The sequence below is a fragment of the Lemur catta genome, chromosome 12, assembly GCF_020740605.2.
Source record: "Lemur catta isolate mLemCat1 chromosome 12, mLemCat1.pri, whole genome shotgun sequence".
NCBI lineage: Eukaryota > Metazoa > Chordata > Mammalia > Primates > Lemuridae > Lemur > Lemur catta.
In genome coordinates, this window is record NC_059139.1 from 91,364,529 (window position 1) to 91,376,565 (window position 12,037).

A 12,037-nucleotide genomic window follows, 5' to 3' on the forward strand; every position below is an offset into this window, starting at 1 on the left:
TAAATTAAAAAAGCTTCTGCACAGCCAAGAAGACAATCAATAGAGCAAATACACAACCTCCAGAATGGGAGAAAATATTCATGAGCTATACACCCAATAAAGGGCTAATAACCAGAATCTACAAAGAATTCAAGCAAATCAGCAAGAAAAAAAAAAATCAAACAATCCCATAAAAAAGTGAGCAAGAGATAGGAACAGAAGCTCTTCAAAAGAAGGCAGACTAATGGCCTATATAAATGTATGAAAAAATGCTAAACATCACTAATCATCAGACAAATGCCAATTAAAACCACAATGAATATCACCTAACCCCACTGAGAATGGCTTTTATCAAAAAGTACCAAAACAATACATGCTGGCATGGATGTGGAGAGAAAGGAACAATTACACACTGTTAGTGGGACTACAAACTAGTGCAACCTCAATGGAAAATAGTATGGAGATTTCCCAAAGAACAAAAAGTAGACCTACCATTTGATCCAGCAATCCCACTACTGGGTATTTACCCAAAGGAAAAAATGTCATTTTATCAAAAAGACACTTGCACTATAATATTTACTATAGCTCAGCTCACAATTGCAAAGATGAGGAATCAACCCAAGTGCCTGTCAAGTCATGAGTGGATTAATAAAATGTGGTATATATACACCATGGAATACTACTCAGCCATAATTGAATTAATACCTTTTGCAACAATCTGGATGGAACTAGAGACCATCCTCCTACGTGAATTATTGTAAGAACAGAAAAACAAACACATGTACTCACTATCAAATAGGAACTAACCAATCATCACTCACGTGCACAGATAGAGGTAAAATTCAATGGAAATCATGCAGGTGGGAGGTGGGAGGAGGGGATGGGTAAAGTCATATCTAACGGGTACAATGTACAATATCTGGGTGATGGGCACACTTATAACTTTGACTCAAGCAGTCGATGTAATTGAAACATTTATACCCCCATAATATTCTGAAATGAAAAAAAAAAGAGAGAGAGAAAATGGTAAAAATGGTGAATATTTTTATGTATATTTTACCACAATTAAGAAAATTTTAAAACTGCAACAAAAATAAAATAATGCTAATTAGCAAGCTAGATATTCTTATATACCTAAGACTTGGTTTTTCTATGTTAGAAAAGGAGATGAGCAATTCCGAGGGAAGCCTTGCAGACCGCTAGCATGGAGCCCAGACTCTGCATCTGATGAGATGCCAGGGAAGTGAAAAGGGACTTTCTTACTATTCGTGATTCAACTTTCTTTAGCGTCATGTCTTTCTATTCATCCATACTTGAAAACACATGAATTCCCATAAAAGTCCCACAATTGAGGCAACAGTAACCAAAAGCATGCCCCAGGGACGTGTCGCCATTCAGGCACTGTAGCCTTTCCATCCTCGCTCACAGGCTATTTCTCGCCCCACAGGGAACAAGCTCCAGAGGAGAGAGGAGCTCTGCTGGTCACGGCTCCTCTCACACAACGACATCTGATTTAAAAAAATCATTTCACAGCCTTGGATTTCGGTATTAAATGTATTTGAGCAAAGGATTATTTATGAGATTGGCTCTCCTGGGGTTAATTTTGAGAAATCCTAAAAAGTTGGATTTATTGGAGGAGGAGAATAGGAAAAGGAGGGAGAGAAAGAAAGAGATCACAGAAAATGTCACCATTTTTTCAGGGAAGTATGTATGTTTTACGGAGCTAAATCAAAGAAAACCTGTGATATGTGTCAAATTTAATAAAGCACTAGTGGTATTCGACAACATCAATACTCTAAAACAAAAGTTCTAAAAAAATTAGAAAAAATCCGTATAGGATAAAAATTAGAAATTCAGTTGTAAGGTATGGCTTATTACATAAAATTGTTTTTTCAAAGGACCAAAGGCTTTACAAGATCTTAAATTATGACTTAATAAGACATACCCACTAAGTGATTATTTCTAACAAATCAAGTCTATACTGATGTTCCTTACGTTGTCCGCAGTAAGCTCCAATGTATCCCTTCTGGCACTGGCAGTGGTCCTCAGCACAGGTCCCGCCATTCATGCATCTCACGCTGCACTGCTGAACTGCAAAGAGCAACAACAAAAAGTATAAAATGATCACCCAAATTATAGTATGTGTGAGAGTTATAAACTATAAACTAAATATCCACAGTATGGTCAAGGGTACTTTGCAGGTAATCAGGCAAGGAAGACAGGTTCAGGGAAGCAGTGGAAGAAACATGCTGATCAGGATGATCAAGAAAGTCTCCATGAATTTGAATGATGGGTTTTAAAAAGCTGGGAAAATGGCAGATTATAGTCAAAGAAAGTAAAACTAGAGTTTTCATCAAGAGTTTCGAAAGAAGATAATGACATTTGCTGTATAAATCTTGAATCTTACTCGTGAGTCAGAGAGACTCTGTATCATGCTTGTTTAGGGAAATAGGGAAATTCTGTAGAAAGAAATGTTTAAAATATAATAATCACACGAGTCTGAGGCAGATTTAAAGCAGTTATTTAACCATTGAGCAATTAAACAATATCTGCTTCTGCCTTGTTATAATGTTATCTTAAATACTGGCCTAAAAGATTAATCTTGAGTCTTAAAAACCCACCAATTTCTAACTGGGTCATGAATAACAGAATCTTAGTCCACTGTTACAGTTATCTTACAGAGTTGTTGGGAGTTAATACGTGTAAAGCAAAATAGGCTAATATACGTAAAGTATCTGGTCCATATTCAATAAATATCTGACGTCTTCCCAATCTCCTTCTCCTTTACATAACCCACAAAACAGAACATGGGCTACGTGATTAAGCAAAGGCAATAAATATCGCCTAGTGCTTGAGACTCCAAACTTAGGTATCAGAACACTGAATTCAAGTCTGTGTTTCCTTGGGCAATTTACTTAACTTATATGCGCCTCACTTTCTTACTCTGTAATATGGGGTCGTAACAGTATCTCATAACATCGATGTGGGAATTAACTAAGGTGATATGGTCAAACACTTAAAATAGCACCTGGAACCTAGTAATAACCCAGTTAAGTTATAGCTATTATTCAAAAAGAATTACTTCTCCACTAAATCCTGGCTCTGCTAATGCACAGACATATAGCTCCTGGACCAGAATTAAAGCCTTTTGTCTTACTGAAAACCATTACCCATTTGAGGCAACAACTAAGCCACCAAAGATTTTTATTCCAAAGATGAATACAGAACTAGTTTGTAAGGAAAATAATCATAGATTTACATCCTCTTTGAAAAGGACATTTAACATTTACTAAAAACCTTAAGGAAAATGAAGCAAACAAGACCACATATAAGAAACATACTTGATTTTGATCCACAGGTTGGTGATATTTGGCCGCTGGAACAAGTACACATGTTAGGACGGGAGCAAAATCCATCTCCACAACTATTTCTACAAATTGCTGTAGAAAGCACAATAGGAAAGCAAATGAATAATTATATAATAACCCACAGTTCACAAAACAAGAAAGCTACATTTAAAACAATAAAACCAAGATATGAAATATGTGATGTAAAAATGACTAATTCAGGCCACGTGCAGTGGCTCACGCCTGTAATCCTAGAACTTTGGGAGGCTGAGGCAGGAGGATCGCTTGAGGCCAGTAGTTTGAGACCAGCTTGAACAACAAAGTGAGACTCCCTTCTCTACCAAAAATGGAAAAATTAGCCAGACTTCGTGGTGCACACCTATGGTCCAAGCTACTTGGAGGCTGAGGAAGGAGAATCACCTGAGCCCGCGAGTTGGAGGTTTCAGTGAGCTATGATAATGCCACTGCACTCTAGCCTGGACAACAGAACAAGACTCTGTCTCAAAAATAATAATCATAATAAATAAAAATAAAATAAACTCTCTAACATCAGATATACAATGAAATTACCCATTTCAGACATGGGAATAGGTCTTATAAGTATCCTTATGATAAAGTACAAACAAATGAACCTATTTCAAATTCCATAATCCTAATTCTTTAACCCTCCTATCAATACAGGTTGTCTCTTCCATTTAAGACTGAAATTTTAAATGCAGAATTCACCAAGAGAAGACATGAGCCTTGAACGTAGGGAGCTGCAAGAGTTGAAGAAACCTAAAGAAAACACAGCCCACTATGCCAAGGATCCTCACAGGAGACAGAGAATGTGAAACTGACTCGGGCAAAGACCCCAGGCCCTAATAACTTGGCCAACCTGCAGGGGTTCCATGCACATTCCTTCCTGGCTGGTATCTGACCTGCCCCATCATCAATCTTTGTTCCCCGCAATAATTCCCTCTCTCCTTCCTGCAGCCTTTCTTCTCCCAGATTATCTCCACAACCTAGCCTATTCCTGCTGCTCAGACATTTTGATGGAGGCAGAGTCAAAGCTTCCCACAGCTGTGACCTCCAGTGAACACAAAGGTATGAGGGTCATTACAGCAAAGAATGCTTGGCTCACTGACACAGCACATACCACAGACACTTCAAACCTGTAGCCAAGTGCCCTCAAATGGGAAGTTTCTCCCATATTTAGAGTCAGTTCATTTAGGAGCTGAGAGATTTATCTCTATACCCACAACTGAATTCTCTCTTTGAGCACAAAGGCTGTGCAAAAGGCTTTAATGCTCCATGACTGGATGTATACAGACAAGAAGAGAGTACATGAATACCTTGAACCTAGCTATTAACATTTATTCCAATGTGCATATGTATCCTTTGCTGTGGAGGAGTCCCATAAGCTTCAAAAAGATCCAGGACTCCCAATGATGTAAAGAACATTTTCTACAGTAGCCAGCTAACTTGATAATTGTTTTCCTTCTCCAAATGGCCTTTTGACATCCCTATAATATGACCAGCATCTCCACTGGTACTCCTCATAAATGAAAACAGTGTCATGTATCATGGAGTCACTCATCTTAGGCAAGAATATGGTTCCCTACATGGAGTTGGTTATTACTTCTTAAAATGTACTAGAGTTTTTGATCACCAATAACTTTTCAGTGATGAATTCTCATTAAAATATTATTTTATTTCAAAGCCCCCTCCACTCCAGCAGGTACAGATTTAGACAAGGCTTAAGTAAGACACACAGTGCCCCCACCCAGATCCTAAACCCAGTGAAGGTTTGATGGGCTGGAGGTTGGGCATTCCCAAACAGTTACCAGTCACGGCTACAGGCGTGTGCTGTGTAACTCTGAGCCAGTGAGAAGCAAGTGTTTCGGCCCTTTCACCCCACATCCACCTCGGACCATGGTATACCTCAGCTGAGTATCTGTCCCTCCCACAATCATTAACTAAGACCATAAACCCAGAAATACCAAAGGGAAAGGGAGAGAAGACCTAGGTACTGGGACTTCAGTGATGCTAGGAGAAGTCTCATGGCCACATAAAGGGTACATGGTACCCAAGAGGTCTGAGGTTGCGTTCTCACTCGGCCACTGATCTGCTGGGTGCTCTAAAAAACAGCATAGCTTCTCTGTGTTCAGTTTTCTCATTGGTAGCATAGTATAAAGGGACTGTATTGGAATGTTCTCATGTCTCTTCAGATCTCAAATGCTATAAATCCAAGCCCACCCCATCCTGCCGTTATTCCACTGGTCAAAATGCTGTTCATGGCATCATTTCACAATAAATAAATTAACAAGCAAACTTTTTCATTGCTTCATGTTCTACGAAAATTTTTAAAAATGCAAAGTAAGAAGGTTAATTCTATCCTTTTGGAAACAAATATTTGGAACTTTGAGAGTACTTCAGTGACCTTTTCAGGCTACAACTAAGAACAATAACAACAAAACATACCGACTCAAATCAAAATGCATTAGGTTTCTAGCACTTTGAGAAATACATTTTCCTTTACTATCTTCTCCTCATGAAGCCAAAGAGATTAAAATTCTAAAAGCTGACCATTTTTATATCTTTCTACATAGAATACTGAGGTATAAATGTATGAAAAAATTAATCTTTGGTCCTCTTTTTTTATTTGTGTTTTACTTCTTCTTTGTAAACTGCCTCCGAGCTTTTCTTCTGATAAATGGTCAGATATAGATAAATTCAAGAAATACATTAATAAGTGTCTTAATTCATTATCAGGAAAGCCTGGAATTAAAATTCTTGGTTTTGTGCTTATGATGGTTTTAGTTTGCTCATTACCTACATATATCATCATTTTAAATATCAAAATAATTGAACAACAAAATTGAATGTAGTCTGTTAAAGTTAGGTGCAATTCATGAAATAGAATACAAAGGTATTACACTCTCCCTCTATTTTGTACCCTATTTTATATTCTCAGGTATTTGAATTTTTTAATGTGCTAGTAATAGATATTTTCGTAGATACCTGTTGACACAAGTGTTGTAAATGTTTCTCAGAGATATAAGGATCATTTCAAAGTTTATAGATTTTTATAGATTTCTGATACATGTAATTTCCAATGTTTCTCAAAAGCACCCAAATATTTCAAGTAGTAGAAATGCAGGCTACTGAAGTCACTGTTATCCTGAGATTTTCAAAGCTGAACTTCTAAACAAGTAAAAGGCACAATGTTACTCAAAGACGAAAAATATTTAAAGCTAACACTCAGTGGGCTATACATATACTTCTATTGCAAATATTATGGAAGGCTCTGCTCTCTGGAATTCCCATTCCACACTGATCCAATAAAATCTGACTTTACAGATTTTCAACACATACCATAAACCAATCCCTTCTCCTCGGCTGTTCTCCAACTCAATAATGGCAGTCACATTCATTACATTTAGTGAGTCAGACTTTCCGCAGTGCCTAAGTCACTCCCGCTAGTATGGCAGGTGTGTGGTGAGTGACGTTAGCTGTTTCAGGATTCTAGAAAACCATGTAAGTTTAAAGCAGCCACAAGAATGGGTAATGCCTCACTGGCTTGAAAGAGTGAACGCACCCTCCATTAATGCCACACATATGACTTCTATGTTGGAAAGAAAACAATGCAATACCCTCTCCTTTTTTGAAAAAATAAAAGCAAAGTCTTATAATCAGAGGGTTTATTTAAAATATTTATGAATCACTTTAAAGAACACAGTTGTTTCCTCTTTTTGCTTCATCACTGGAGGTTGTGGGATTTTAGGGTAGAAAAAATTAGGAAGAAGAAACTAGTCTTTCCGACACTTGAGATTTCATTCCTTTTTAAAAACTGCCCAGCAATAACATTAAGGGTCTATCTCAAACCCACAAAACCAATAAATATAGAGTCAGAGATGCCACTACATCCTTATTATCCCTTGGCTAGTGTGTCTTGCCCTTTTTCTTTATTCTCAGTTTCGTAATTATTTTTTCCCTGGAGAACATGGAGGTCAATCTGAAGTCAAGACTGGCTCTAAATGAATGTGCTGTCTATGATACCTGGCTCTCCTGCCAACAAGACAAACCTGGCTGTCTCTGTATAAGTACCCAGGGGAAGGCCAGTCACACTTCAGGTCACAAATTCACAGGCAAGTTAAAGAAGACATCCCAGAGTCCATGACTGTGAAGGCGGTAACTAATGAGCTCTCCAAACAGAACTTGGAGAGATGGGTATACACTTTGGAAACTGAATAAAATAACTAAAACTTTCAAGGTCAAATATGCAGAGCTTTTCAAGTTCTAAGATTCAGACTTTGGAAATCTACCGGATACTATGAAGTTTGGGGTCTGGAAGCCCTAAATATAAATGTCTTCCAAAAAAACAAAAAAGTCAAGTCACCTGAAAGAGTCTTCTCCTTTAAAAATTTTGTTAACTTTGGTCAACTCTAAATCCGTGAGAGTACTTCTTTCATATCTAGGTTATGTGGCTGCTCAGATGAAACCAGAGATAATAAAGTGGTTTGGTATAAACTAAGAAAGCTTGATCTTCATAAGGCTTAAACCTCAAGCAGAGTCAAAAGCCAGATTCTTTACATAATAACATTGTGGTCTTATCTGGACTTTTTTAGGGAAAAGTCGGTTTCAGTTATCTAGGGAATTGCTTTACCCTCCTGTTCAGCTTGTATTAATAGACATCGAAAGATAAAACTTCCAAGTCTCTCTGAAACCTTTATCATCATTGCCCTTCAACACAGTGTGGAAGTGAGGTCTACACTGACGCACGCCGGCTGCTGCTTCCCCACCATTCAGATGGGGCTGTGTCCCGATTATCACTGCAGTGTGGCCACTTGATCTTAAATGCAACTGTGTGTCCAAACAGCCGAGTGCAAGAGGTGGGCCGTGGGACAGGGCCCGGCCTGCTGCCACAAGCTGCCGTCCCAGCCAAGCACTCACGGACAATGCACTGGTTTCCTCCAGGGAGCGTCTTCCATCCCGGGCAGCAGTAGGAGTGGAATCTGGAGCCGCACACGTTGGGCCTGCGAAGGACAAGCGCGGTCACACACACGTAGGGAGGAGGGTGCAGTAACACAGAAGCGGTCTTCCTGAGCGCAGCCCCAGCGAGATTTCAAGACAATAAGCAAACCAAAACTACATTTCCAATTCTTGGGGCTCGGCGGGGGAGAGATGTAGAAGGGAAGGGGCTGGATGCTGGAATGCAGGAGGGTCGGAAACGTGTGCACGTGCCCTTTCATCTCTCCTCCCTTGCCTGTCTTTTTAAAGAGAAAAGAGACACGGAAACATATAATTTGCTACTATTCTAGCCTCCAGATGCAGAGAACAAAGAGAACATTCCGTTTCGAAAATCCCTGCCCTGCTTCCCACATCCATCCTCGATCAGCGGTTTCCTTGGCCCCGACGCGTCGAGGAAGGCGCGTCGGAAGGTGCAGAGCTCTGGCCCACGCCAGAGAGTGAGCCTAAACCCCGCACACGTCCTCAAACAAAAGGTTCGGAACGGCGCCCCCGACGGCGGGGAGCGCTCCGGCTCCCCGGCCCCAGGCCCACCTTCTGCCCGACGCTGGGGACCTGTCCCCACACCGCGGGCTCTGCATCTGCTCCGGTCCGCGCACGCCCCCACCCCCGACCACCCTCCGCCCACCCTCCCGAGGGAGGGCTTGCCGCTGACTGGGCTGCGGGGTTGGGGGGGGAAGGGAGAGGCGTTCGTGGGGGTCTCCGTGTCTCCGGGCGGAGGGGGCTGCAGATTGAGCCGCCAGAACCGGGGGCGGGGAGGGGATGAGATGGAAAGCGGCCAGGCCGAGGTTCCCCCGAGCCGGCCGCCCTGCGCACGGGGCTAGCCCACCTACCCTCGGAGCACGTCCTGCTGTCCTCGCCGGCGGACGCGGCTAGCCGCCGCGGCACCCTCCTCCCGGTACTCGGGCGCCACGAACCCGCCTTCGGAGCCCGCCACTGCGGGCCGGACCTGCTGCGGCGGCGGCTGCGGCCGGGGAGGCTTGGGCGGCGGAGGCTGGGGCTGGCCGGCCGTGCCCTGCGCCCAGAGCGCCACGCAGCCCAGCCACACGAAGTAGGGCTGGAGACACAGCCGCCGCCGTCTCCCCATCGCCGGCGCCAAGAGCGCGCGGCCCGAGACCCGCGGGGAGAGAGTGATCAAAGACAAAATCTGCGCGGCCCAGAAAAAAGTCGGGGTCTAAGAAGCCCTTCGTCTGCTCCCGGGACTCCCCTGGGCTCGGGCTCGCTGCTCTAGCGGGAGTCCGGGACAGAGCGCCGGGGTCCTGGCCGCCAGTGGCGCGGGACGCCGGGCGCGGGCTCTAGCGCAGTGGGCGGCGAGGGGCGTCAGGGGTGCAGCCGGCAGCCCCGCGCGGTCCACGTTGCATCCCCCGGGCGACGGCCCCGAGCGACTCCGGGACCGCCAACGGGCGGGGGCGGGAAATTACAAAAGTAACCCGAGGAGCCCCGGCGTAAAGTTACAAAGAAAGTGCACCTCTAAAGAAAAAGGGGCCTGCACGCAGCGGCTCGGCCGAGTCCCTCGCGCTCCGGACACAGGTCTTGGAACGCTGCAAAAGTCACCAGAAAGAAGCAGGCAAGCAAACAAAAGTCGCCCCCCAAAGAAAAGGAGGGTCTCCTCCGGACTCGCTCGGAGTCCCACGGGGCAGGGAAGCGCGGGTAGCGGCTGCCGAGCCGGGCGGAGGTGCGCGGGGCCGAGGCGAGCGGCCGGCGAGAGGGAGGGCGGGAGGCTGGACGCCCGGGAAGATGCGGCGGAGGAGGGCGCGGCGCGGGGGTTTTAGAGGCCCGGCGGGGCGCGGGGCGGGCCGGCGGGCGGCGGCTGTCAGTGGGGGCCGGGGCGCAGCCGTCCACACGTGGGGCGCAGTGCGGACCGAGGGGCCGGCGCAGAATGGGCGGGGACTGAGTCCGGGGGCGATCGGGTGGGGAGGAAGGGGGGCCCGAGGGTTGGGGGAGGGGAAGAGGAAGGAAGGGGGGCTGGGCGAAGGGAGGGGAGAGGACGGAGATTGGGGAGAAGGGGGGCAAGCCCGAAGAGGAAGGCCGGCCTGGAAGAGGGACTTGGAAAGAGGGATTGGCGAGCCCGGGTGCGAGAGGAAATGAGCGGGGGATGGGGGCGAGGTTAGGGCGAGGAGAGAAGTGGGAGAAGGGAGGGAGGGCCGAGGGCTGGGCGCCGAGAGGAGGGGGCCGGGGGCCGGCTGGAGGGGCGAGGCGCTAGGCGGCTTTGCTTCCGTCCCCCTCGGTTGGCCGCTAGCTCTGTTTTGACTGCCTGTACAAAGCGAGCAGACGGCGGAGGAGGGGGCGGTTCGGGACCGGATTTGGGAGAGGCGGCAGCAGCCCCTTGCCCTCCCCCTCCGCCCTCGCCGAGCCCTGGACAGGGGACGAGGGTCTCTAAACGCGCCAGGCTTGGCTGGGCCGGCAGCTGAAGTGCCCCGCCAGAATGAGCATGAGAAGGGGTCCTCCTGCGGGGACCTGGACCCTGAGCCGGGCTGGGCGGATTCGCAGCTGGCGAGGAACAGAGGCTCGCCCGGGGGTTGATTGCAGCCTCAGTCCGAGGAGGCCAAGCCCTCCCCATTGCCCTCCTACCCCCACTGCCCCACCGGGATTGGCGTCAGTCTGCGGGACCCACAGAAGAGCTGGGCGTTTCCAGCTCCAAATGCGCCTTCGGCCGCCAAGAGGGAGCTCACGCGACCGCAGGGGGCGTCGGCAGTGCGCGGCGCCACAGTCCTGGGGAGTCCGCGCGGGGGGTGCTCCCGAGTGACTGACCCCTGGCGGGACTCTGCCTGGCTTTGCATCCAAGGAGGGGATGGAGACCCAGGACTGTCTTGGGGGTTGGGGTGGCGGCCAGGTGGGTAAGTGGGGCTTGGAGAAGAACCTTGGTTCCTGGCTTAGACCCTCTTCTCACTAATGATTAAACCTTAGCGATTGGTGCAACCCCCTGTACCTTTAGAGTGCCTTTGCGCCCGCCAGCCCTGGGTCTTCCTTTGTGGCCCAATTTTCATGAGGTCTCTGTGCAGCCCAGGTCATGTCTCATTCAGTGAAATTTCATAATTGAAAAATCAGGATTAAAAAATTGGGGAAACAGTCCAAGAGAGCAGCGTCTGGATTATTTAGGCCTAGAAAACCTTACTTTAAAGAAGAAAGAAAAAAAAGATATATATTTATATGTATGTAATTTCCCTTTCTTGACCCAAATCGCCCAAATGTGCTACTTGACAGCCGAAATTCTCATCCAAGAATTGGCACAACTCCCTCCTTTATTTCCTTCCCCACTGTAGTCGAAGCGTCTTAAGGCAGTACCCTTTCTTGTAATATTCTCATAAAGCAGAAGAAAAAGTAGGAGTTACATAATTTCATAACACCAATTTGTTAAGTCCAAAGAAATTAGAGCAAGAGCGTATTTTTCATGTTCTCTGCTTTGAACAAATGACATCATTTTAACTCAAAGAGCTAAATAAAGCAACTATCTCCTGAGTTAAAGCAGCGTTTTAATCAAACCATTTAAAACGTCCTGTATATGGTTTTTCAGTTAATATTTAAATGATTCGGTGGTTCATTCTTGTCTAGCACATTAAATCTAAATGCTCTAAAACTGTATGTACCTTTACCCTTGACCCAGCAATTCCACTTTTAGTAATCTATATAAAAGATACATTAGGGCAAAAACTGAAAAGATGGATGCATTAGGCTATACATTGAAACATTGCTTGTAATAG

General features: G+C 45.5%; 1 protein-coding gene across 1 annotated transcript in view; it reads right to left on the bottom strand.

Moving 5' to 3' along the window:
• The window catches only part of FBN2 (fibrillin 2), a 257,674-nt gene extending 247,594 nt beyond the window's left edge, over nucleotides 1–10,080 (bottom strand). The window contains exons 1-4 of the mRNA XM_045565793.1: nucleotides 9,170–10,080; nucleotides 8,262–8,344; nucleotides 3,321–3,419; nucleotides 1,975–2,070 (exon numbers count right to left, since the gene is read on the bottom strand). Coding sequence (XP_045421749.1) covers nucleotides 1,975–2,070; nucleotides 3,321–3,419; nucleotides 8,262–8,344; nucleotides 9,170–9,423 — 532 coding nt within the window. The 5' untranslated portion in view covers nucleotides 9,424–10,080. The remainder of the gene's footprint in view (nucleotides 1–1,974; nucleotides 2,071–3,320; nucleotides 3,420–8,261; nucleotides 8,345–9,169) is intronic.
• Nucleotides 10,081–12,037: the final 1,957 nt, after the last annotated feature.